Below are 26,406 nucleotides of genomic sequence, written 5' to 3'. Positions count from 1 at the left end.
TTTTAAAAAAGACCATGAATGACTCCAACATGTTCATCAATACGATTCAATTTACTTTGTGTCTGTCAATAAAAAAAAAGGCTGGAACGATGAGGTTAATCTAATTAACCCGATTAATCTAATTAACCCGATTAATCTAATTAACCCGATTAATCTAATTAATCTAATGTCTTCCTGGTTGTGAACTTTCACTAATGTGTAATTTAAATTAAATAATATGTAACTTTTCTTTTGATTTCTCTTTTGTCGGGTTTTTGAAACATACGAAACACGTCTGGTATGTTTCACTCAACCTGGTAAAAGAGAATTAAAAAGAAAATTTATTGGGATTAAATAATTATTCCTCAGGTTGTTGTTGTAGGAGACAGAGTCAAAGTCTGGTTGCTGTGATGTAGACGCAGCTTTAATAGTTCAGGTGAAAGGACATAAATATGACGAGAGTTTATCTCTGACCTGGACCGGACCAGAACAGACCAGACCAGAACAGACCAGACCGGACTGGATCAGACCGGACCGGACTGGATCAGACCGGACCGGACTGGATCAGACCGGACCGGACCAGACCGGATCAGACTTATTATTATTCCTCTTATTTAGTCGTTTATTATTTGGTCCTGATTATTTAAACTGAACTTGATGCTGGATCTGAACACGAGAAGCTAATGAACGTTTGAGCTTTGAAAGCGTCGCTGCTTCATCTAATCGTCCGTTTGTCTTTGAATGTGACGTCAACGTTTAACTTCAACACAGGAGGAGGAGCTTCTTCTTCTTCTTCTTCTTCTTCTTCGTCATCAGCGCTGCTCTGATCCATGACACGAGCTTCTTACTTCAACGCCGACAAACTGGAACGAAGAGAGAAACAACGTTAGCTTAGCTTAGCTTAGCATAGAGACTGGAAGCCGAGGGATCAGTCCAGGTCCAGGTCCAGGTCCAGGTCCAGGTCCAGGTCCAGGTCCAGTTTGTGCTCTGAGGTTAAACTCTGTCCTCAGTCAATGAATAAATGAATTAATCCACATTCATTTTAACTGAATCGTCTTTTTGCTGTTTTTTGTTTATTGTGGTTCAGATATTAGCTCCTGATACGTTTCATTCGTCCACTTCGCTCAGACACAGTTTTAATCATAGTTGATAGTAAAAACATATTTGATGCTTTTTATCCAGAGGAAGAAACGACCAAAGACGCGTCGGTATTTAAATCAGCTCATGATTCAGCAGACGTTCAGTTTTTAAACCGACGCAAAAAAGACACAAATCAAACAGAAGTGTTGAAAAAGTAAATACTCAGAGATGTTGACTGACGCTGGATCAGTTTTAGCAGAGGAGGTTATTTTACTTTAAACTACGATTAAGATCAGAGACGTTTCTGTCTCGTCCAGATGTGACGTCTTCGGTACCATGAACATATTAATATATTCAACTTTACGCTTCTATAGTTTCTATAGTTTCCATTATTTCTATTATTTCTCCTGAACCAGACAGATGTCTGTCCCCTGATGTCTGTCCCCCGTCCCCTGATGTCTGTCCCCTGATGTCTGTCCCCTGATGTCCCCCGTCCCCACTCACTTGAAGCTCTGACTGTCCTGTAGGTTGAGGACCAGGTTGTCTGCACTCAGGTAAACTTTGTTCTGGGACTGCGCCACCTGCAGGATGAAGGGACACGTCATTAATACATAAATATAGAGGAGGAGGAGGGAGGTGTGTGGAGGGGAGGGGGGAGGGGGGTGGAGGTGGAGGGGGGGGGGGTGGGGGTGGGGGGACCAGGTCTGGAGCTGGACACAAAGGGGACATTATCCCACGTCCACACTGAGCTGATTCACATGGTCGAGGAAACACCGTCCCACTGCCCCGATGACGACAGGGTGTGTGTGTGTGTGTGTGTGTGTGTGTGTGTGTGTGTGTGTGTGGGGGGGGAAGAATTACAAGAGAAACTCGTTAACGCATGAATGTAGCTGGTGACAAACAGAGGCTTTCACTCAGACCCTCATCAGCTCAACACTCACCCCCTCATTCATTCATTCATTCATTCATTCATTCATTCATTCATTCATTCATTCATTCATCGGTGTGTGTGTGTGTGTGTGTGTGTGTGTGTGTGTGTGAGGCCGGTACCTGGACCAGACTCTGTCCTCACACATTCACACTAATAACATTAATCCTCTGTCACACGTTTTATCCCTGAGCTCAGTTTAAAGAAAAATGTTACAAATCAAACACGTTCTTCATGTTTGTTTATGACATGAATATGACCCACACACACACACACACACACACACACACACACACACACACACACACACACACACAGAATACCTGTTACACAACAAATACACACACCACCACCAACTCCCTGACTGACCTCAAACTAGACAGAGACCAGTTTAATGAATGAATGAATGAATGAATGAATGAATGAATGATGGACCTCGGTCAGATTTAACAGAATTAACCATCATGAATAAATCAGATGTTGAGAAACTCTGAATGAGATAAACCAGCTTCTTATCCTGCTTCATTCAGACCCAGTGTCCTCGTCAGTGGACGCTTCAGTCTGACCCCTAGTGGCAGCAAAGGGTCAACGCACAGCTCAGGACAAACAGTCTCTATATGTGAATTCCTCCCGATTCATTGGTTCATTCTACAGCTGATCATGAGGCGAAGTCACATTTTAAGGTTTAAACTTGTTTATTAACTTTTCTAGTTTGATAAAATTGAACTGATTCTATCACCAGTAACGAGCTCCAACGTGTCCAATCAGCCGATTAACATAAACCCTTTCATTTGTCTGTGGAGACGGAGAAAAGTCAAAGTCGTGGAAAATGGTTGGTTGTTGTGCAGGAAGTTAAAATAAAAATAAGAAAACAGAAAAATGTGGAGAAAACATTCAGCACGAATTCATAATATCTAATATTAAACGTGTTGATTTAAGAAGCTACTGATGTTCTAGAGACGCAGGTTCTCTGGATTAAAGGTGGACGAATGTTTCGTTGTTATTATTATTTTATGCAGGTAAATGAAACGAGTTCCTGTTTAAAGCCGACGCTCGGTTTTAATTCCAGAGAAAGAGTCGAGCCTCAGGTTATCGATCCCAGCGGGTTTATCTACAGCGCTTCAGGTTCAACAGGTTCAGCAAACACCAGCGTTTACACAGGGAACGGGACGCCAGCGCATAGAACCATAGAACCATAGAACCATGGAACCATAGAACCATGGAACCATGGAACCATGGAACCATGAACCCCCTTAATAAAACCCTTAACTCTGTTATAAGACTCAGAACACGCTCCTAAAGCTTCTGTATGAAACATGTAAACTTTGACTTTAAAGGTCAGTTAAAGAACCGTCTGTGAGATCCGTGTTCTCTTGGCGCCGCCTGGTGGACGACAGCGTTAATAACACGACAGGAGGATGTTTCACTCGTTCCTCTGTGTTTCCTCCAGTTTTTCACCTGGAACACGACATTTCTGAATAAAAACTACTCAAAGCATCATGAAAGCCAACAACCAACTGAGCCTGGGTCCGGGTCCGGGTCCAGGTCCGGGTCCAGGTCCGGGTCCGGGTCCAGGTCCAGGTCCAGGTCCGGGTCCGGGTCCGGGTCCGGGTCCGGTTTCTGCTGTGACTCCTTTAGACTGAATGTTTGTAGTAACATCTGATCAGTTCTGGATGTTTCCTGTTTGATGAAGGTCAGAACTTTGACTTGTTCCTAAACCTTCACCTGGTTCTTCTGGAGAACCACTGGGGTTCTTCCCTCGTTTCCTCTGTCCTTGCTTGATTCATTCTGTCCTTGATTGCTTGATTCCTTCATTGTTTCCTTCCTTGTTTAGTTCCCTCCTTGATTCTTTCCTTCCTTCCGTCCTTCTTGTTTAGTTCCCTTGGTTGATTCCTTCCTTCCTTCCTTGTTTCCTTCCTTGTTTAGCTCCCTCCTTGATTCCTTCCTTGTGTAGTACCCTCCTTGATTCCTTCCTTGTTTAGTACCCTCCTTGATTATTTCCTTCCTTCCTTGTTTAGTCCCCTCCTTGGTTCTTTCCTTCCTAGTTTCCTTCCTTCCTTCCTTCCTTCCTTCTTGTTTAGTTTCCTCGGGTGATTCCTTCCTTCCTTCCTTGTTTCCTTCCTTGTTTAGTCCCCTCCTTGGTTCTTTCCTTCCTAGTTTCCTTCCTTCCTTCCTTCCTTCCTTCCTTCTTGTTTAGTTTCCTCAATGATTCCTTCCTCCCTTCCTCAGTGTTGGTTCATCTCCAAACATTTAAACCAAACTATTCTACTCTGGTCTCATCTGTCCACTAAACATTGTCCCACATGTCCTTTGTGGACAGAGAGCAGTGTCTTTGGTTGTTGAGTGGATTCATCAACATGAACATCAGCCAATGTGAGAGAGGCCTTTAGCTGCTTAGAAGTTCCCCTGGGTTCCTCTGGTTCCTCTCCCACTATGATGGAGTGATGTTTGTTGGTGGACCACTCCTGTGGAGGGGAACAGTCGTCTTCAATCTGTCTGACTCTCTGTGGATTATTTGTGGCTTCCAGACTCTTTACAGATGGTTGTGGAACCTTTTCCAGCCTGATGAGCAACAACAACTCTTTTTCTGAGCTCCTCACAAAGCTCGTTTGATCTGTTGTCATCACACACTTCAACACAAACATGAGACAAATCCCTGATTCATAGAAACTAAACCAGGAACTGAGTCTCATCATGTTTAATGTAGAGGAGCTGATCTCTGATGTGTAATATCGGCTCATTTTCAGGCTCTTTGTCGTCTTTCAGGACGTTTGAGTCGTTTTTTATTCAGAAATGTAGAAAATTCTGAGGGAGGCAGAAACTGAAGCAGATCATTGTTTATTATGTGCTGCTGTGGGATAATGTAATATATGGGGGGGGGGGCAAACAGACGCTGTGTTCATCTTTATAATCTCATATATATGAGGAGTTATTCATGGTTTATTATATATATATATATATTATATTATAAACATTAAAACTCTTAGTTTTTTAGTTTTACAGCAAAGAAGAACAAATAAATTAGGAGAAAATCCTTCAGAATAAAGGATTTTTCTTGGAGCCTCAGTGTAATTATGTGTGAATATTATGTGTGAATATCATAGATTAGAGGACGAGGTTCTGCTACATCAGCTCCATTGTTTCCTGTTTTATTGTGATTGATAATGTTTCTCTCTGATGTTGAGTCTCCTACCGTCTTGGCGATGTTCTGTGCCGCCCGGATCTTCCTCAGCTTCAGGTATCCAGGGTTCTTGGTCACGGCCTGACCCAGCTATCACACACACAGACACACACAGACACACACAGAGTTACACTTCATCAGCAGCACGACGACAACCACACACACTAACATGCAGCTACACAACAGGCATCAAGGCAAAGGACTGAACCCATCAGGGAGGCAGAGTGTTGTTGGTTCTAAGCTGGAGGACATGGAGGACGTGGAGGACGTGGAGGACGTGGAGGACGTGGAGGACGTGGAGGACGTGGAGGAGGACACGATGCTGGCAAAGCTGGACATCGTCCGTCCCAACCACAACACAACTTTTCAACTCGTCCACCTCAGAGCCGCCGTCACAGATCAGCACTAATCTCACACCTTTACACTGTTTATAATGTCTCCACTGCACATATGACACTTTTCTGTGTGTATATCATTATTATTTATACCGTATTAGTCCTATATCCTGTTATTGCTATGAACCCGTTGGGGACGAATAAAGTGACCTATTCATCCACCAGTAGAACATTTACCAGAGAACAGGAACCAGCCTGTGGTTGATCGGAAGGAAAGAGCTGATCTCATCTGACACTTTATTTCTGTCAGTTTATTTTTAAATATGCAAATGAGGAGTTATCTACTTTAATATGAGCTCATTTGCATTTATCCCCAGAACAGAAATCTGAATAATGTATAACGTGAGGTTCAAAGTTCTCCTTTCGTTTTGTTGCTGTGTTAAATGTCCCGGTGTTTTCATGTCTCTCCATTAATCACTAAATAACTGACCAGTGGATGAATGAACTGTTTCTGCTGCCGTGTCTTAATCCTCGTTCCTTTATTTATGTACTTTAATTAACTCTAACAGAAGCTTCTGATAATTAGTGAACCTGGTTCAGTTCTCACCATCTTTGCAGCTTCAGCTTCTCCTTCAGCCTGGATGATCTTCTGCCTCTGGTCCTGTTTGGCCTTTTCCACGTAGAACTGAGCCCTTTGCGCCTCCTGCTGGGCTGGAGGTGCAACGACAACACACGGTTAATACAGACAGAAACCACGAAAACAACTTCTAAACCACATTATTATTATTATATATACACACAATACAACAGCATTTATGGTTTATAAACCACAGTAATATTATATAGAGGAAGGAGAGAAGAAGAGTCACTCTTCTTCTTCTTCTACTCACCGACTTGCTTGGCCTCCACAGCTGCCGTGTACTCTCGGCTGAAGCTGAGCTCGGTGATGGCAACGTCGTCCAGGATGATGTTAAAGTCTTTGGCTCGTTCAAAAAGCTCCCTGCGGATCAACAGGGAGACCTGCAGAGACCACACATGGGACCAGGATCAGGATCAGGACCAGGATCAGGACCGGGACCAGGACCAGGACCGGGACCAGGACCAGGACCGGGACCGGGACCGGGACCGGGACCGGGATCAGGACAAGGACCAGGACCAGGACCAGGACCAGGACCATCAGAGCAAGGTCATGACCAGGCTTCTTACAGTAAAAACAACTCTTTTCTTTATAGTTTCTTGTTCTTATCCTCAAACATGTCCAGGTCCAGGTCCAGGTCCAGGTCCAGGTTCAGGTCCAGGTCCAGACCTTCCTGGTGCATCAGAACATATTCTGCACCAGCTGCACTAGAAACCGTTTTAACTCTATGCTGATTAATATTAGAGCACAGAGAATAAGGTTCCTCTGATTTACGCTCCGTGGTTTAAAAGCAGCTTCTTTGCTTCTTTTTCTAGAAACTAAACTCACTGAGCTCTGTGTTATTTTTAAGCCCATGAATGTTTCCTCTATAGGTCCAGACATGATCCCAGTCTCCTTCAGTGCGTTTACATGCAGAGCTTAATCAAACCTTGTCCCAGTTCACATGCAGCGGAGAAAATCCAGTAACTGACGGGGACATGTCGTCCTCCTCCCCACTAGGGGGCGATATGTGTCTTTTCAGTGAGTTAACACCACGTTAATACGTCTCCTTTCTGGTTGATCTATTATATCACATAATAAACCAGAGTCGTTCATGCAGCAGACGGGTGTTTAAACAACAACCAGACAGAATAGTTCAGTCCTTTTAATCTCGTATGTAATGGGTCTAGTTCTGGTGCAGGTAGGTGGCGCTGTCCCTCAGACGGTTCCTCTACCGGGTCCGTTTAACTTCTTCTTCTGCGATCGTCTTTCTCTGATGTTTCTGTTCACACACCAGTGTGATCAGATAACACACGTGTCATCTGATCGTAGTCCGAGTACATGGAAGGGGAAACCGAATCCCAGTCGCATTATCTGGGCGTCTTAGATAACGAGCTCTGGTTTTAATCAGAGCAACGTGTTTACGTGAACTTAACTTCTCCTGTTAGAGTCCGATTAAGGCAATAATTCGTTTTTAGTGTCACATCACGGCCGCACGTCTCCAGAACGTTTCCACCGAGTTCACGTCACAACAACCAACACCTGCTACTGAACGGACGAACTAGACGATCCAACTATTCACATCAACACCTGCACAACATCACAAACACACAGAGACTTGGTGACTGGATCGAGACTTCGTGACTCGGAACGCGACTTCGTGACTTCGTGACTCGGAACGCGACTTCGTGACTCGGAACGCGACTTCGTGACTCGGAACGCGACTTTGTGACTTGGTGACTTCGTGACTCGGAACGCGACTTCGTGACTTGGAACGCGACTTCGTGACTTGGTGACTTCGTGACTCGGAACGCGACTTCGTGACTCGGAACGCGACTTCGTGACTCGGAACGCGACTTTGTGACTTGGTGACTTCGTGACTCGGAACGCGACTTCGTGACTCGGAACGCGACTTCGTGACTTCGTGACTCGGAACGCGACTTCGTGACTTGGAACGCGACTTTGTGACTTGGTGACTTCGTGACTTGGAACGCGACTTCGTGACTTGGTGACTTCGTGACTCGGAACGCGACTTCGTGACTTGGTGACTTCGTGACTCGGAACGCGACTTTGTGACTGAACGAGACTTGGAACAGGACTTGGGGACCTGAACACGATTTAGAGACAGAACTGGATTTTTTTGACTTTGAACGAGACCAAGAACATGACTTGATGACTTACAACAAGACTAGAAACGTGATTTGGTGACTTCAAACGTGACTTAGAACATCGTCTGACTTTCAATGTATTTAGTGACTCTGAAGGAGACTCGGTGACTCGGTGGGTCTGAAGGAGACTCGGTGACTCGGTGGGTCTGAAGGAGACTAGGCGAGTCTGAAGGAGACTAGGAGACTCGGTGGGTCTGAAGGAGACTCGGTGGGTCTGAAGGAGACTAGGAGACTCGGTGGGTCTGAAGGAGACTAGGTGACTAGGTGGGTCTGGAGACTAGGTGACTCGGTGGGTCTGAAGGAGACTAGGAGACTAGGTGACTCTGGAGGAGACTCGGTGGGTCTGAAGGAGACTAGGAGACTCGGCGGGTCTGAAGGAGACTAGGAGACTCGGTGGGTCTGAAGGAGACTAGGAGACTCGGTGGGTCTGAAGGAGACTAGGAGACTCGGTGGGTCTGAAGGAGACTAGGAGACTAGGTGACTCTGGAGGAGACTCGGTGGGTCTGAAGGATAGGACTCGGTGGAGGACTATGGTTGAAGACTTGAGGAGACTCGGTCTACCTGGACTCTTCTGGGAGATAGGAGACTGCGGGGGACGTGGTTAAGGGAAATTTGGCAAAGAACTAGGCTCGTTCAGGACCTGGTTGAGGACTAGGGACCGGTGGAGGACTAGTTCGTCGTGTCTTGAAGGGACTAGGCTAGGGTCTGAGGAACCGGTGGGTTGGAAGGGGCCGGTGGGTCCCGGACAGAGACATCTCTAGGAGTCACGTTCTAAGAACTTAGGAGATCTGGAGACTAGAGAACTACAAACGTTAAAACAGGCCTAGACCTGCAGAACTCATTCGGTGAGATCACCAACTTGCCACACCCTTCAACCTCTGCGAACCAGTTCTAGATCCCCACTGGTAAGAACGCATAACCCTACAGAACCAAGGTCCCTCTAGATCAAACCACCACGTTAACACCTCAGCCCTCCAGAACCAGGTCCAGAACCACCACGTTAACACCTCAGCCCTCCAGAACCAGGTCCACTACTTTATTTAGGACCATGTCCAAGCAGGTCTTTATTATTATTATTCAGTAATAATGTCTAAATGTCCCAAATAGATCAAATCCCATAGAGGACACAGACATAGAGGACATGGACACAGACATAAAGGACATGGAGGAGGACATGGACACAGACATAGAGGACATGGAGGAGGACATGGACACAGACATAGAGGACATGATGGAGGACATGGACATAGACACAGAGGACATGGACACAGACATAGAGGACATGGAGGAGGACATGGACACAGAAGACATGGACATAGACACAGAGGACATGGACACAGACACAGAGGACATGGAGGAGGACATGGACACAGACACAGAGGACATGGAGGAGGACATGGAGGAGGACATGGACACAGACAAAGAAGACATGGACACAGACACAGAGGACATGGACATAGACACAGAGGACATGGAGGAGGACATGGAGGAGGACATGGACATAGACACAGAGGACATGGAGGAGGACACGGACACAGAGGACATGGACACAGACACAGAGGACATGGACACAGACACAGAGGACATGGAGGAGGACATGGACACAGACACAGAGGACACAGACACAGAGGACACAGACACAGAGGACACGGACACAGAGGACACGGACACAGAGGACATGGACATAGACACAGACACAGAGGACATGGAGGAGGACATGGACACAGACACAGAGGACATGGAGGAGGACATGGAGGACATGGACACAGAGGACATGGAGGAGGACATGGAGGAGGACATGGACATGGTCTCCTCGTCCTCTGTAAACATGTCTCCAGATCCTCTGATTGATCCGGATGCCGACATTAAACCAAAGAACCAGAGCGCGTCTCCTTCAGGTGGACCTAGAGGTTCTGGTTCTGGTTCTGGTCCTGGTTCTGGTTCTGGTTCTGGTTCTGGTTCTGACCTTTGCTTCCAGTGAGGGAGGAGATCTTCCTGGGTCTGGCTCTGATGTCGTAGATGATGGGGTACTGGAACCAGGGTATCCTGAACACAAGGGACAGTCGCATGTTTATGACATCATCACCATGAATAAACAAACGGGTCTAATGAGATCAGTCGGGTTCTGGTTCTGGTTCTGGTTCAAAGCTTCTATTTATTGTCATTAACCTGAGAACACGGACGTTATAATTAGTAGAAACATCACTAACGTAATAATAACGTTGTAATTAGTAAAACTAACGTCAGATAAAAATATAGTTTGTTTTATGTTTATTTATATAAAATATTATATAAATATTATATAAAATCAGCAGAATCAGAATCTTTAACAAATAAAGAAAGAAACAAACTTGAAACTGGGTCCATCTGTTCTGTTAATATATATAATATAACGTAATATAATATAATATAATATAATATAATATAATATAATATAATAAAATATAATATAACATAACATAACATAACATAACATAACATGACATAATGATTTATTGTTCGTTAATATATTAAAAGTATTACATCACCATATTTCATTCCAGACATAAATATGATACAAATATTCAAGCTCTGCTTTGCCGGTTTATTGGTTACAGCAGTAAAACAAACGTAATAAATTTACTCTAATTAAAAAAAACGTATTCTCCATCTGTAACATATATAGAAACAGATCCGTGTGTATCTATGTAGTAAATAAGGAGAAAACCCTTAAGATTTATTTATTTTATTTGCTGATCGTTGTGGTCGTGTTGTTTTGTCACTTTCTGCAGGAACTTTTATTTTTAGTCAAACTTGTGTTTTACTCTCGTGTCATTTCTGCTTCAGTGAAACATTCTGAAAAACAAACTATGTACAACCTTGAAACTTTCTTTTTTTCCTTAAATCCCTTAAACAAGCTGAGAGTCGACACTTAGACCCTGAGCTGAGTTAAGACCACGTGATGTTTTATTAACACGTCAGATTAATCAAACCTGGGACAGGAAATGAAACTGGTTTAATAAAGTAACGTGGAGACGTGTCTGTACCTGAAGTGGAGTCCTTCAGAGAGGACGGTGTCCATCTGCATCCCCCCGATCCGGTTAAAGATGATCGCCCTCTGTCCTCCCTCCACTGGAGACGCATGTTACACAAACACCAACACAAACACAAACACCAACACCAACACAAACACATGGATGTTAATGCGTTAATAATTTAATTTAGACAAACACGGACGTAGGTCTCACTCTAAACTTACATCCTAACATCTAATATTACTGTTTGCAGTTCACACACATCCTCATATTTACAGTGACTCCGATGAAAAACATGATGCCTTCAGGAAAACTCAAATTTCAGACTTTCCGGTATCACAGCGTTGATGTGACAGGTTAAGTCAGAGGAGAGGAAACAAGTTTGGTTATTGACACAGCAGATATTTATGATTATTACTATTAAGCTGTGATTTAATCAGGTTTCTGACTCGTGTTAAGGCCTTTGTTGTTGATGTTGTTGATGTTGTTGTTTGTTACTGATTTCATTTCTTAGGAGGCGCAGGTTCCTTGAATAAGCCCAGTTATGTTGTTGTGCATGTTTATTTTATTTGTTTCTTCTTCTTTGTTATTGTCTCTGAATCACGGTGCAAATAAATAAAATAAAATGTGACAACTCAGAGCTCATTTTTCCCAGGTTGTCTTGAACGCAGCTTCTAGTGATGTTACTGTAGTTTGGAGGGAAAGTTGAGTTTCTCTTATTTCATTTTTCTAAATGTTGTAATTGTGTCTGACACCAGAGACCTGACGCGGAGCCTTTATGCTTTAAGCCGTTCGCTCTCAGAGCCGATGTTTCTGAGCAGGTGGACTCTAACATTAATACTTGGCGTTAACATTACCTGTGTAGGTGGCCTCCTTCACGCCGTAGGCCAGAGCTGCCGCCCCGACCAGGAGCTTGAGTCCGGTCCCTGCGCCCCGCGGCCCCGTCGACATCCTGGCCGCGATCTGTCGCAGCTGCTGCAGAAAGTTCTGAAACAGAGACGAGAACGTTTGAGCCGAGCTCAGAAATAAGTCGGGACTGAATTTGACCACGAAAACACAGCATCAGAACCAGCCAGACTCCATTCAAAAACACCTGCGATGGAAATAAACTCCGCCTCCACACAAATTCATTCACACTGGAACACAAGTTATTGGCACTTTTGATTTTATGGACTTTAAGCTTAAATTCAGCTTACGAAAAAAAAAATAATCCAATCCAGTCTTTTTTATACAATATTTAAATACAAGTATTTGCTTTTTGCATCCTACGTCAATGAACTACTTCAGTCTCGTCTTCCTGCAGATCTCAGGTCCAGACTGAGCTTCACATGCACAGAGTTTAAGACGTGGCTCAAGGAATTTCTGGCAAGTTCACATGAATTATTTTCAACTCATTTTTAATTGTAAAAATTAAAAAAAATATGCTAATGTGTGAGGAAGGAATGTGCTGGTTTAACAGCTACTGAGACGTTAGCAAAGCTTCATTAATTGGCTTTAGGTTGGTCTCTGCTCATTAACCGTCCACTTTAATCCTGTTCATTTTAATTATCAGTTTAATTTCAGCCTGAGAGCGAGATGAACCACCAGACTCCACCTGAAACTCCTCTAATAATTATAAACCACCCGTCCACATAACAGAGACACAGCTGATAACAAATGTTCATCTGGTTTCCATCCACGGACTTTAATCTGAAGTTCGGCTGAAGCAAAAGCCACAAATATGATTAATATAACATGAAAATCGAGTATATATCAGCGTTTATTGTTACATGTCACTTTGTGTAACGCGGGCTGCTTCAGTCTTATCTCAGGGTTTTATTGGCCCCGACCAAGCTTCACATGTGGAAAATTAAATGAATATTTCAGAAAACTTCAGTCAAGTTCAAACGGGTTAATTCAAACCTGTGTTTAATTGTAAGAGAGAAAAAAAAAATGCAAAGATGCGTTAATTTGCGACATTTTTAAACGGAACATGGCAGGTCTGCGCAATTTCAACACGCTAACTTAGCTGTTAGCCTGATACTGCTACTCATTAAACTGCTCTTAGAGTCATCTCTGCTCATTAACTCTCATGTTAATCAGGTTAAAGGTAACTTTAGCTCGTGAAGGAGCAGCACGAGAGCTACCTTACATCAGAGACAGACTCACGTGTCAAACTAAAACGCCGCTAAAACGTCACGTTGCGTGGCGCAGAGGGCGGGAAACGAACCGAGACAAAGTTAGAAAAGTGACAACGATTAAACTAAAGCCGCGTTTAGAGCAGAAACACTTACTCCAGGGTCTTTATTCGCCATGCTCGTCCTCTTTGCCTGCTACAAAACCAAGTGAAGAAGAGGACCAAGGTCACGGGTGATGACGTAGTTCCGCATCCGCGGCGAGATGCATCATGGGAAATGTAGGACTCGGGACGTGCTCGGTGTTTACATACAAAAACGAATTTTCCGGATGTTTTATGGTAAATACTGAAATAAAATATGAATAAACAATTATTAAAGTAAATAAACTCTAATTCTGGAATAAAATTAAGTGTTAAACTATTATATAGTTCCTACTTTTAGATAAGTTTTATTTGTCTCATGTAGCTGCAATGAAATGTGCCAGTAGTAAAAACAGTAATAACTGCACATAACACACAAAGGTAAAAAACTAGACCTAGAAGAGACGTAGAACTATGAAGAAGTTGTTGTTCTTTACAGCAGCGGGTTGTTGGTTGCTGAGGCCGTTGTTCCTGAGAGGTTAAAGGCGTCATGTTTCTGTCTCACTCTACACTTCTGTTCTTCTCTTCACACATAGTAGAAGCTCTAAATATGTAACGCTCTTTATATATTTGTACTTCTCCTTTCAGCGCCCTGCGTCTGTTTTTATACTTCCTTTCAAAAGTGAAACAGGCTGAATTACGAGATGAGTCAAAACTACGACTTCTTTAATCGAATCAGGGACAAAGGAGAAAAGTAAAGTTGTGTCTTTACGAGACGTTAAGGTCAGTTATTAGTTCAAACTATGAGACGTGAGAAGAAAGAGACAGAAAGAAGTTACAGATGAAATCTGTGTCTTTACAGTCAGATGACTGGATTAGAAAGAGGTTTCTAGTTTATTATAAACCATAAAACAGGCGCCTCTCATAGTTCACAACCTTTAAACGTCACGACTTTAACTTCTGTTAAAGTTTAGCTTTGAAATAAAGTTAAACTATGAACCATCATCTCATCCAACTTTCAGATCTGAGCTTTAGTTTCTACGCATCTTTAATTTGTTTTTATTTAAGCTCAGTAGAACCTGAGAACTATAAACACTGAGCGTCGTCTGTGAACTAGAAAAAACGTCCTCATATGTGGACACCGAGATCATTTTTAATAATATTATTAATACAAATACTATATGAGTATAATTATAAAGTCAACAATATGTAAATAAAACTTCACACTGTTAATTCTCAGTCTGAATGTCGCTCAGCAAAAGCAGAATGAAGTCCCAACGTCCTCAAACAAGGATCATTACTGTTTTTATGGGTTACAAACAAACACGTTTTAACTGTAAAACTCAGGTTTTGTGCCTTTGTCCACCCTGGTTACGTTTCTGCTCCAACTAGCATCGAGTTATGAGGATAAAAGTTTAAATGAAGCAGAATAATCTGTCACAGTAAAAAGTAACGTCCCCGTATGAGGACGCAGGCTCTGAGGAAGTTAAAACTAAACCGTTAATTTCACATTTAACGTCTTTAAAGTCGTATTCTTTAACTTTTCGTCACATTAAAGTTAAAACTTCCTGTGTTTAAAAGTATGTTTTTCTAGTAATGTGACTCTAAAAGACTTTTTACTGATTATCTTTGAATCTTTTAAAACAAAGTCCCAATTTTCACTTAATATTTGTTCAACTTTAGTTTTAAATCAAGATTAATACACGACAAGTTTTATTTATAACTTTTAATTCAAACTAGTGAGACATTAAGTTAAATTATTTGACTTTTAAAGCCACACACGTGATTTTAACTTTAATATTTTAACTTTTCACAATTCGTCTTTTTAAGAACTAGACGTGTTGGATTCAAACAAACGTGTTTTTTTAGTTAAACAGAAACAGTCACGACTTTAAACTGAGACTCATCTCACTGTTTGGCTCATAGAATAGAATAGAATAGAATAGAATAGAATAGAATAGAATAGAATAATATGTACTTAAAATAGAAATAAAAGATAATTTAAACAGCAGGTCAACATTTTAAATAGAAAAATTTTTATTCTGCCAAATATAAACAGCTTGTTAAAGTGAAAATGAGATAAATATAAAAGTACACCATAGGTTACTGTTATTTATGTGTTCTCATGTTCTCATAACAACATTAAAGACTAATTATTGCCTTAATCCGACTTTAACTGGACAACTTAAGTTCATGTAACCACATTATTACGACTGTGTCTGAAGGTTCTCAGTCATCCAGGTCATGGCCTAACATCGCGGTTCTTCTTATCTGATTAAAATACTCAGATAATGAGACTGGAAATAGATTTTCTCCGTCATGTATTTGCCTAAATTAAACTTTAACTAGATAATGTGTGCGCTGGCATGTGGACGCTGTAGGGATGTTGACGTTGTGTCTTATAATTGGTTGGACGACAGGAAGAAGCAGGAGAGAAGTTAGCAGTTTTAGCAGTTAGCAGTTAGCAGTTAGCAGTTAGCGGTTGTTATTGAGCCAGAACAAGTTATCGATTTGTTTTATCCTTTTATTCTTCGGATTAATTAATAAAAGCTGTATTTTTTAACTTCTAATATCCAAATAAATGGATTAACTTGAATTATTTTGACATTTTATTACTTTGAATAATGTGCTGCCATTAAACAGGTTGAACATATAGTTGATGTCAACCTGGAAGCTCCAGATACTCGGGGAAAGTAGATCTGGTACCGACACCAGTAGAAGAACCTGAGGGATAGCGCCCCCTATCTGCAACAGAAGTGTGTGATTAAAAAGCTGAACTATTTTCCATCTGACACATGAACGACTCCAGTTGTTTACTATTAGACGTAATAGATCAACCAACCAGAAAGGAGCCGTATTAACCCGCTGACAAGACACATATCGCCCCCTAGTGTGGAGGAGGAGATGTTCCAGTTTACATGTTATTACATTCAGAAAGTTTCATTTCTAGCATAGCTCCATTAAACTGTGGATGTAAATGAGTATTTTTCTTAATCTGATGAGGAGAACTCTGACATTAGTCGCAGTAACGTGTTTCTATGACCTTAAATTGTCCAGTTAAAGTCGGATTAAGGCCGTTTCTTCTGACATCTCACGTAAAGACCAGGAACTCCTTAAATTAGGCTGAAAAGTCTCAGCTCATTATGTCCAGTTGGTTTAAAAGATAGAAACCAGACCGGATTATTCTGTTCATCATGAAGTATTCACATTTTATCCGAACATTCTTTATTCTTTAGGGTTTTTATTCATATTTAAATGATTTAAAATAGATGAAATGAATAAATAACTTCTCTATTTTACATTCAGTGCTCCTTTAAACGTCATTAAGGGCCAGATCCTGAGCTGGACCGGATTCAGGGCCGCTCCTGTGGCGATAAACGCGCCCGTGTTTCCTCGGCGTGGCTCAGGCCGTGGCCCGGGGCTCCTGCAGGGGTCGTTGTGGAGCCCAGGGGCAGCGGGGCCGCTGATTGGTCCGGGCCTCAGTTCCTCCTGAGGAAATCACTCCTTTTATAGTTAACGCGGCGCCGCGCGCCTGTTTCCGGGTTCGCACTCACCCAGCATGTAGAGGAGGCAGAGCGCGCAGGGAGGGAGACACCTGGACCGCCGAGGACGCACCGGAGCCAGGACGCACCGACCCGAGCCGAGCCGAGCCGGACCCTATCGATCCGCTATCACAGGAGGTGAGGAGGAGGGGGACGAGGAGGGGAGGGAGGAGGGAGGAAGCGGGGGGAGGCTGTGATCAGGGCCGACAGAGGACGAGGAGGAGGGTTTGGGTCCTCTGGGTGGGTCCTGGTCTCTGATCAGACATGTCAGGTCCTGCAGGAGAAAAGTTCCTGGAGCTTCATCCAGACACGGAGGAGGAGGAGGAGGAGGAGGAGGAGCAGGAGGAGCAGGAGGAGGCTGGTCAACCTAGACCAGGTACAGGCTCAGGTCCTACAGAGAGGACAAACCACAGAACTGAACCAGAACCAGAACCAGAGACACATCTGGACTCATCTGGAGCTGGAAACACAACATTTAGATTAACATGAAGAAAACATTTATTTGTGGAAACTGTTTCAGAAACATGTAGGTTATAAAAGATAGAAAATAAAATGAAATAGACACTAGTGAATATAAACTGACTGTGAAGCTTTCACACAGTAAATAGTTGAAGAGGTGGATTAATATTAAACATATTAAAGTTTAAACAGAGGCTGGAGGATTTAATGCAGAACCTGAGGAATCATTCATCAATAATAAGAATAAAACAATAATAAAAACACATTTTTACAGCTAGACTCTGACTTTTAACGTCACAAATGTGTCTTGTTTTTAAGACTTTCAGGTCATAATTACGTTGAAAAACTTTTTTTTAATAATTTACCTTTTTAAGAACCAGACGTGTTGAATTTGACCATAAAGGTCATTTTACAGACACTGAACAGGATTAAGAGAAGCTGAAGGGCTAATGAATTCATTCATTCATTCATTAATAACAGGATGAATCCATGTGTCACATTAAAGGTTCAGTGCTTCTACTTCCTCAGCTTCACTCTCAGTCACTATGTGACGTCCAGAACCAATGAAAACTGGATTCACACTGAGGTCAAACATCTGGGCCGAGTTCATTTTATTCACTCCTTTTATTTTAGTCTCATGTTACAAACTGACCTTTTAACTTGGTCTCAAACAGCTTCATGAGAACGAGCCCAGTCAGAGTTTAGTGAAAAGGGAAACGGTTTAAAACGTGTTAAAGTGAGAAAGTCTGCAGATCTGAGGCGGCTGTGACTTCTGTTACACTTCGAACCCAACGGCTCCGGTCTCAGCCAGATAAAACACGAAGCAGCAGCAGCTCAGAAACGTCTCATTAGTTTGAATTAAAAGTCGTATTTTCAGCGTTTTGTGTTTTAGTTTTGAGCTGAAAGGTTAAAGCTGTGATTTCTGCTCTAATAATGTGACTGTAAGGCCTCAGATTCGACTCTTGAGTCTAAACGTCACATTTCAACACGATGACATGTTCCCACTGGTTGTGGTTGAGTCTCTGGTCTAGTCTCCTGGTGTGGGGGGGCAGTGGGGGGGGCAGTGGGGGGGCTGGATCATGGGGAGAGGCTCTGGTTCCAGCCTTTTGCTGAATGAACGCTTGTTTTCGCGTCTCTCTTTTGCGTCTTACCTGAACCAGGCTCAGTCTGCTTCACTTCCTCTGGTTTAAATTTAGGCCAAACTTTCAGAGACTTCATCACTTCCTCTTTTCTCTGTCTCTGACTCGACGGCGCTGCAGCAAACACTCGACTCCGGGACGCCGACGAGGAGCCGCTGGATGAGTTTTTACCAGAACTGCTGCAGAAACGTGATCCAGATTTGTTTAGTTTGAACCGGGTTCACACTTGGAAGCAAGAGAATCCAGATTAGAAACCAGATTAGAAAGAGCACCGAGGAAAGAAGAGCAGGATTCTCTGTGGAAGCCAGGTTTGTCTGTTTGGGTTAACTGGGGCCGGCCACTTTATTAGGTACGCCAGGGAGATCAGTGAATAAATAACGGTTCTGTTTTCTGGTGAATGCTGCGCTAGCTAAGCTAAGCTAACTAACGCTAATGGCACAGAAAGAGCACAGGAGGTAATGTGATGCTAACTCGTAGCCGCGTCTGGGTTCAGTTCGTCTCTTCCTGTGATCCAGATTAACTCTGTGACGTTCAGACCAGGACTCTGGGTTTAGTTCTGGTTCAACACTCTTTATAAACTGGCTTCAGACCCGGTTTCCTCCGTGAGGACAGGGCTCTGGCAGCAGACTTCCTTTAGCTCTGGTTTAGAAACAGTTTCATACTCACTGGACTCGGTTTTGGTGGTTTAAACCAGGACCTGAACCTGGTTTTGGAGTCACTCCTGGTTAGACTGGTTGTTGTAGAACTTTCCACGGTTCTTCAGTGGATTCAGTTTCAAACTAGGGTGATCAGATCAGGACTCTGGATTTATTCTGGGTTTGAGGCTGGTTTGCGACTCTTTATAAACTGGTTTTAGACGCAGTCGACTCCAGGATCAGGTAGAGATCCGGCCTCTGGTTGTAGAAGCTTCCTCTGGGTTCAGGTCGTCTCTTGGTTTGATCCAGACTGTTTTAGAAAACGCTGATGAAGTCGACTCGATGGACGTTTGCTTCTGATTCTCTGAGACATAATTAACTGGAGCTTCATCTGAACCTTCTAAACATCTGGAAGGAAAATACAAGATAAATAAAACATCTCTGAGCTGAACCCGAACACAAAGACTCACATTTATCAAACAAATCTAAATACGTCTCACACTGAACCTTTGTTTGAACTTGAAAAGATAAATATAACCTGTGGGCGTATATGGGTGGATAGAACCTGATGCTGATCCTTGAATCTGTTCTTGGTGTTTGTGTTCACAGCATGGGGAACCTGATCAAGGTGTTGACCAGAGACATCGACAACAACGGTGGAAACTTCTTTCTGGACTTTGAGAGTAAGACACACACACGTCTGGCTAATGAAGTATATAATAAGTAAATGTACAATGATGTGTAGCATGTAGCCTTTTTAGCTCAGCATTGCTATGTAGCATGTAGCCTTGGTGGCTGGTAGCTTAGCATTGCTATGTAGCATGTAGCCTTGGTGGCTGGTAGCTTAGCATTGCTATGTAGCATGTAGCCTTGGTGGCTGGTAGCTTAGCATTGCTATGTAGCATGTAGCCTTGGTGGCTGGGGTCCTGGGGAGTTCCATGTGTAAATCTCCATCTTCTTCTGGATCGTATAATGAGCTCAATGGTAGAATGTGATGATGTCCAGGAGAAATAAAATGTCCAAAGGTTGAATTGTGTGAACGTTGCCTCCTGTAGTGAATCAGTAGCATTTTGGAGCCAGATTCACTTTAAGAGGTAAAAACCCAACGTGGGTTGGGTTCTTTGGTTTGACCCTAATGTCCAGATGGAGAGTGGACCTGGTTCTGTTTCACTAGAACCTCTGGAGAACATGTGAGCTCTGTGGTGTTTCTAGAAGCTCTGGGTCCAGGTCTGGTCCAGGTCTAGTCCAGGTCTAGTCCAGGTCTGGTCCAGGTCTGGTCCAGGTCTAGTTCAGGGGTTGATGGATGAGATCAGAATGATGTTATCACTTTCTTGGTGGTTTCTAATCTCTGATCTATAAGATATTTTAGTTCATCACTAACTAAGACACAGTGTTACTGAAGTCTGAGCCATAGAGACCAGGGTCCACAAAGACCAGAGTCCACAAAGACCAGGGTCCACAAAGACCAGGGTCCATAGAGACCAGGGTCCACAAAGACCAGGGTCCATAGAGACCAGGGTCCACAAAGACCAGAGTCCACAAAGACCAGAGTCCATAGAGACCAGAGTCCACAAAGACCAGAGTCCACAAAGACCAGAGTCCACAAAGACCAGAGTCCACAAAGATCAGGGTCATAGAGACCAGGGTCATAGAGACCAGGGCCGTAGAGACCAGGGGATTTAATCAAAGTGCTTCCTTTTCTTTTTTATATGATTTTAAAGGTTCCTAAACATGTTCTCGTCTTGTTTCCAGATGCTCAACCTTCACAGTCGGAGACGGACATCTGGGATAAGGTGAACCAGGTTCTGGAGGAGGCCCGGGTCATCCTGGAAGACCTCCAGTCCTACAGAGGAGCAGGGGAGGAGATCCGACAGGTAACTCAGGAGACCGACGGGTCCGTGTAGAGGAGAGCGTATTAGCTTCACTTAAACCGGTGGGTTCAAGTTCAGTCTAGTTCAGGGGCCAGAACTGGACCAGTAACGAAACACAACAATAACCCATCAATTAGTAACGACTCCAGATTTATTCCATTTGTTTCAGAGCAAAGAAGAAAAAGGAAATTAGGAGATGTTTATATTTAGTAAATTATCCTTTAAAAAAATCACATTTCTTAATATAAATAAATGTCATCTGGGTTCATGTCTGCCTGCTGACTAGTCCTGGGTCTATCTAGTCCTGGTTCTGTCTAGTCCTGGTTCTGTTTAGTGTCTGACTAGTGTAGTCCTGGGTCTGTCTAGTCTAATCCTGAGTCTGTCTAGTCCTGGGTCCATGTAGTCTAGTCCTGGTTCTCTCTAGTCCTGGGTCTGTCTAGTCCTGGTTCTGTCTAGTCTAGTCCTGGGTCTGTCTAGTCCTGGGTCTGTCTAGTCCTGGTTCTGTCTAGTCCTGGTTCTGTTTAGTCTAGTCCTGGGTCTCTCTAGTCCTGGGTCTGTTTAGTCCTGAGTCTGTCTAGTCTAATCCTGGTCCTTGTCTGGTCTCTATCTAGTCCTGGTCTGTCTAGTCCTGGTTCTGTCTAGTCCTGGTTCTGTCTAGTCTAGTCCTGGGTCCATTTAGTCCTGGTTCTGTCTAGTCTAGTCCTGGTTCTGTCTAGTCCTGGGTCTCTCTGGTCCTGGTCTCTCTAGTCCTGGTCTGTCTAGTCCTGGTTCTGTTAAGTCTAGTCCTGGTTCTGTCTAGTCCTGGGTCTCTCTAGTCCTGGTTCTGTCTAGTCCTGGTTCTCTCTAGTCCTGGTTCTGTCTAGCCCTGGGTCTGTCTAGTCCTGGTTTTGTCCAGTCCTGGTCTCAGTGTTGTGTTCTGGCCACGTCTCTGAATGAAGCAGTGGGTAAATTAGCGCTAGGCCTTATTAGCGTTATTAGCTGTGAGTTATTTTCATTGGTGAACTTCTATGTAATCTGCAGACCTGGACCAGACTAGACCCTGTGGTGGACCACTTTTAGCCTGTGGGCCTCACGTTTGACACCTGTGATCTAAGCGTTTACATCCGTTCACACATGAGACCTTCAAAGCAGTGACGCTCTGCTCATCAGTTAAACTGCAGAGGGAGGATTAAAGCCTTTCTGTTGCGTTCAGACACCAACATGTGTTTAAAGCAACGAGGATGGAGCCAGAGAAGAGGGGTTTTAATCTGAAACGCGGATAAGAAGACGGCGTCTCCGAGCTCTGGGAGCTTATTTCTAACGTCCAACGTGGTCCCACCTGTTTGCAGAGTGGAAGTTACAGAGTGGAGGGAACAAAAACCACCCTCAGGAAACGGTTTAGTAATTTCAGGGAAGGATTGTGACCAACGTTCCTCCAGATAAATGCCAGCTTCACTAGAGTCCAGGTCAGGAGGCACAGAAATGTCAAAGGGAGACGGATGGAAGCGTCCACCAGAGGGCGAACACAGATCAGACCAGAAGGGACTGAATAGATACCGGAGAAGAAGAAACGTGACAGGAAATGAAGAGTTTCTAGAAGAAGACCGGAAACGTTCCTTCTGGTTCTTCCTGTTGTGTTCCTTCTTCAGGCTTTTATTGTGAAAGGGCATGACATCCTGTGTGTGTGTGTGTGTGTGTGTGTGTGTGTGTTCAGGCCATCCAGAGTCCCAGTGTGGAGGGGGTCCAGGAGAAGGCCTGGTCTGCTGTGGTTCCTCTGGTCAATAAACTCAAGACCTTCTACGAGTTCTCCCAGAAACTAGGTAAACAACCAGCCACCGATAAATCAATCAGTCAATCAGTCAATCAATCAACGATGGTTTATTACATTTATGTCTCTGTCTCTGTCTCTGTCTCTGTCCTCCAGAGTCCAGTCTCCAGTGTCTCCTGGACGTTCTGACCAGTTCTGGTTCAACCCCGACTCAACATCTGGAGCAGAAACAAGCTTTGGCTCGACAGTTCGCTCACATCATGCACTTCACACTGCGCTTCGATGAGCTCAAGGTCTTCATCCTCCTCCTCTTCCTCTTCATCCTTCTCTTCATCTTCTTCTTCATCCTCCTCTTCCTCCTCCTCATCCTCCTCCTCTTCATCCTCCTCTTCATCATCATCCTCTTCATCCTCCTCTTCATCATCATCCTCCTCTTCATCCTCTTCATCTTCATCCTCTTCATCCTCCTCCTCCTCTTCATCCTCTTCCTCCTCTTCCTCCTCCTCCTCCTCCTCCTCCTTCTCCTCATGCTCCTCCTCTTCTCTTCCAGATGACCAACCCAGCCATCCAGAATGATTTCAGTTATTACCGTCGCACCATCAGTCGCATGCGAATCAACAACGTGTCTGTAAGATGTCACACAATCTATAATGATAACGACAACAACAATAATCACCATCACAGCCGTAGTGGACGATGTGTTTCCATGGTAACCGGTCTTCTCGTCCTTCAGTCCGACACAGGAAATGAGGTCAACAACGAGCTGGCCAATCGGATGTCTCTGTTTTACGCCAGTGCCACGCCCATGCTGAAGACGCTGAGCGACGCCACGTCGAAGTTCGTCTCAGATGTGAGTCACAGCGTTTAATTCTTCTGTCCAGCAAAATGAAACAGGAAATCTATCAACCACAACAGTGTAAGCAAAGAAATACACAGAATTAGCATAAGAACAAAGCTACAAGAAATAGAGATGCAAGAATACAGTTTATACATTATTATTATTTTTATTATTATTATTATTATTATTAGGAGAAGGGGCGTGGCCCTGTATTATTACTGTATTATTACTGTATGTCATTTATGTGATGAGTTTTCTTTTATCTTCCTTGAATAATCCAAACTTCAGGATGGTTAATATTGGTTTAAGCTGTTTTTATTTAAATCAAACACCTTCATGCCCGTGGTGTTTTTCTCCTGAACCACCAGCAGAGGTCGCTGTGGCCCCATCTCCAGTTAAACTAGTTCCACTAGTGACGATGTTTCTTCTCTGTCCTGATGTTCAGAATCCAGATGTGCCCATAGAAAACACGACAGACTGTCTGAGCACCATGGCCTGCGTCTGTAAAGTGATGCTGGAAACACCGTGAGTCCCGACATGTCCCTGAATGCATCGCTACCGTGTTTACAGCCTGAACAACATCCACTCTGTTTGTGTTGACATTTGTTGTTTATGTTTGTTTATATTTGATGTTGTTGATGTTGTTTCTACTAATGTTTATGCTTCTTTGTTGTTTAGTCTCATTGTTTATGTTTATTATTTATGTTGTTTTTGTTGTTTATGTTTGTATTGTTTGTTTGTTGTTGTCCATGGTTTGTGTTTATACTTTGGTCCGTTATTTATCATTTACTATTCATGTTTGTTGTTTATTGTTTGTTTGTTGTTGCTTGTCCATGTTTATTATTTGTACCAGTTGGTTCTGAGAACATGTAGTTGGTTGTTGGTTGTTCATAGCTGTGTGTTGCTTGTTGTTGTCGCTGCAGTGAGTATCGCAGTCGTTTTGCCAGTGAGGAGACGATTCTGTTCTGCCTCCGTGTGATGGTCGGCGTCATCATCCTCTACGACCACGTCCACCCGGCGGGAGCCTTCGTCAAGACGTCCAACATAGACGTAGGTCGACCGCCATGCAACAGCAGTCACTTAGCATCACTTAGCATCAGTTAGCATCGGTTAGCATCAGTTAGCGAAGCTGGTGGGCCTCTGCCCTCATTGTTGTGGTGTCTCTTGTTTCCAGATGAAAGGCAGCATCAGAGTGTTAAAGGAGCAGCCGCCGAGCAGCGTGGAGGGTTTGCTCAACGCTCTCAGGTCTGTCACAAGCCCCTCCCCCAAACCCAAGCCCCTCCCCCAAACCCCTCCCCCCCAACCCCAAGCCCCTAACCCTCTCCTCTCCTCTGCAGGTACACGACCAAACATCTGAACGACGAGTCCACCCCCAAGCAGATTAAAACCATGCTGCAGTCGAATTAACTCCGAGTGGAACTACTGAACGACCTCCAGCTCAGATATCGTGTTTTTGTTTGTTTCTTAAATGAGAAAAGAGGAAGAAATGAGACAGAAAGCTGCGTTCAAGTCACCTCAGATTTACAGGAATCTAAACCTGCTCCAGCTCACCTTCATTATTAAATGTGATACAGTAGCGCCACCTGGAGGCTGCACTGATCTCTACAGCTACAACCTGGAGGCCGCTGTCAGAAAATCAGAAAACGATCAACCCTTCACCTACGTACGAGCACCTTTACAAACCTCCCTCTTTAAGGTGGAGCTGGAGCTCTGACGTGACCTGAACGCAGCTTTGACTGATTCTCTGGTTCCACTTCTCCTCCACCAAGAACCAGAACCAGAACCAGAACCAGGAACTCCAGCTCCTCGGCTTCAGTTCCTACCTCAGAGAAAAAAAGCCTCCGACGTCTGGAGTTCATTGACAGGACGAACGGCTGAAACCAGATCAGCTGGAGCCTGAAAGACACAGACAAACCATGTCAGGGAACAAATACATAAAGACAGGAAAACAATTCAAATTTAAAAAATAGATAAAATAGATACTAATCGTTTTCTTCTCGGTCGTTCAGACTTTAATCCTCAGCTCAGAGTTTCCTGTTTGTTTCTGGTTCTTTGGTGGAGAAGGTTTGTTGGGACCAGCTGGTTAAACTTCTGACCATGAACCAGACGTAGAGACATTTAATCCTCTTTTCGTGTATGTTGTGTGTTTTTTGAAACCCTGCTGAATCTGTGACGATCGGTACTGAATCGAGGGGAAACCCGATCCCTGGGACGCCCGACTGGAAAATCCTCCTGAGCTTTTATCTGTGCTTTGTATGTTATCGCTGCATTATCAGGGATTTTATTGCATTAACTGTTTTGACGTGACGTCTGTGTGGCCAAAAATAAAGTTTTTACGTTTTTAAGAAAAGTCTTTGGTCTTTGATGAACCAGAATCAGCAGAAAACCATAAAAACCAGCGCTGGTTTAACTGAACGTCGCAGGTTATTTTAGCTCGTCTCCAAACTTCAGTCTGGGCCCGTTTTATTCCAAACGTTCCTGAAACAAAGTGTGTTCCCTCCCTGCACATGAGCGTTCTGACAGGAAACTCATGCCTTATTTAGACTTTAACTGGACCAGTCCTCAGGGCGCCACCTACAGGCTGAGACCACATGACACCGGTACTGGCCTCTTTACGCTGGCGTCCAGCGCATTTTAGGGTCCATTTTAAAATGTATTACTACTTGTTAAGAGTCTC

General features: G+C 43.7%; 2 protein-coding genes across 3 annotated transcripts; one reads left to right on the top strand and one right to left on the bottom strand.

Moving 5' to 3' along the window:
• Positions 1 to 381: 381 nt before the first annotated feature.
• Positions 382 to 13,719, bottom strand: LOC125010614 (prohibitin-2-like). Its single transcript, XM_047589381.1, has 9 exons — positions 13,575 to 13,719; positions 12,159 to 12,288; positions 11,314 to 11,398; positions 10,194 to 10,333; positions 6,394 to 6,537; positions 6,111 to 6,214; positions 5,181 to 5,258; positions 1,564 to 1,640; positions 382 to 842 (listed from the first exon to the last, which is right to left on the bottom strand). The coding sequence occupies exons 1-9, from the start codon at positions 13,593 to 13,595 to the stop codon at positions 824 to 826; spliced, it is 798 nt and encodes a 265-aa protein (XP_047445337.1). The 5' UTR covers positions 13,596 to 13,719; the 3' UTR covers positions 382 to 823.
• Positions 13,720 to 17,021: 3,302 nt separating this feature from the next.
• LOC125011011 (CYFIP-related Rac1 interactor B-like) lies at positions 17,022 to 26,074 on the top strand. Of its 2 annotated transcripts, XM_047590003.1 has the most exons (12): positions 17,040 to 17,178; positions 18,759 to 18,946; positions 19,883 to 19,956; positions 21,026 to 21,147; positions 22,838 to 22,943; positions 23,048 to 23,184; positions 23,442 to 23,519; positions 23,625 to 23,741; positions 24,175 to 24,254; positions 24,653 to 24,779; positions 24,904 to 24,974; positions 25,067 to 26,074. In XM_047590003.1, exons 3-12 carry the CDS (start codon positions 19,884 to 19,886, stop codon positions 25,134 to 25,136), a joined length of 981 nt encoding a protein of 326 aa, XP_047445959.1. In that variant the 5' UTR covers positions 17,040 to 17,178; positions 18,759 to 18,946; position 19,883; the 3' UTR covers positions 25,137 to 26,074. The 2 variants fall into 2 exon arrangements, with proteins under 2 accessions (XP_047445958.1, XP_047445959.1); XM_047590002.1 differs by lacking the exon at positions 18,759 to 18,946 and having other exon boundaries at positions 17,022 to 17,178.
• Positions 26,075 to 26,406: the final 332 nt, after the last annotated feature.

The sequence above is a fragment of the Mugil cephalus genome, chromosome 7, assembly GCF_022458985.1.
Source record: "Mugil cephalus isolate CIBA_MC_2020 chromosome 7, CIBA_Mcephalus_1.1, whole genome shotgun sequence".
NCBI classification, from domain to species: domain Eukaryota; kingdom Metazoa; phylum Chordata; class Actinopteri; order Mugiliformes; family Mugilidae; genus Mugil; species Mugil cephalus.
Note: the sequence above shows the minus strand (reverse complement) of the source record. Positions and strands in the feature narration are given on the sequence as shown.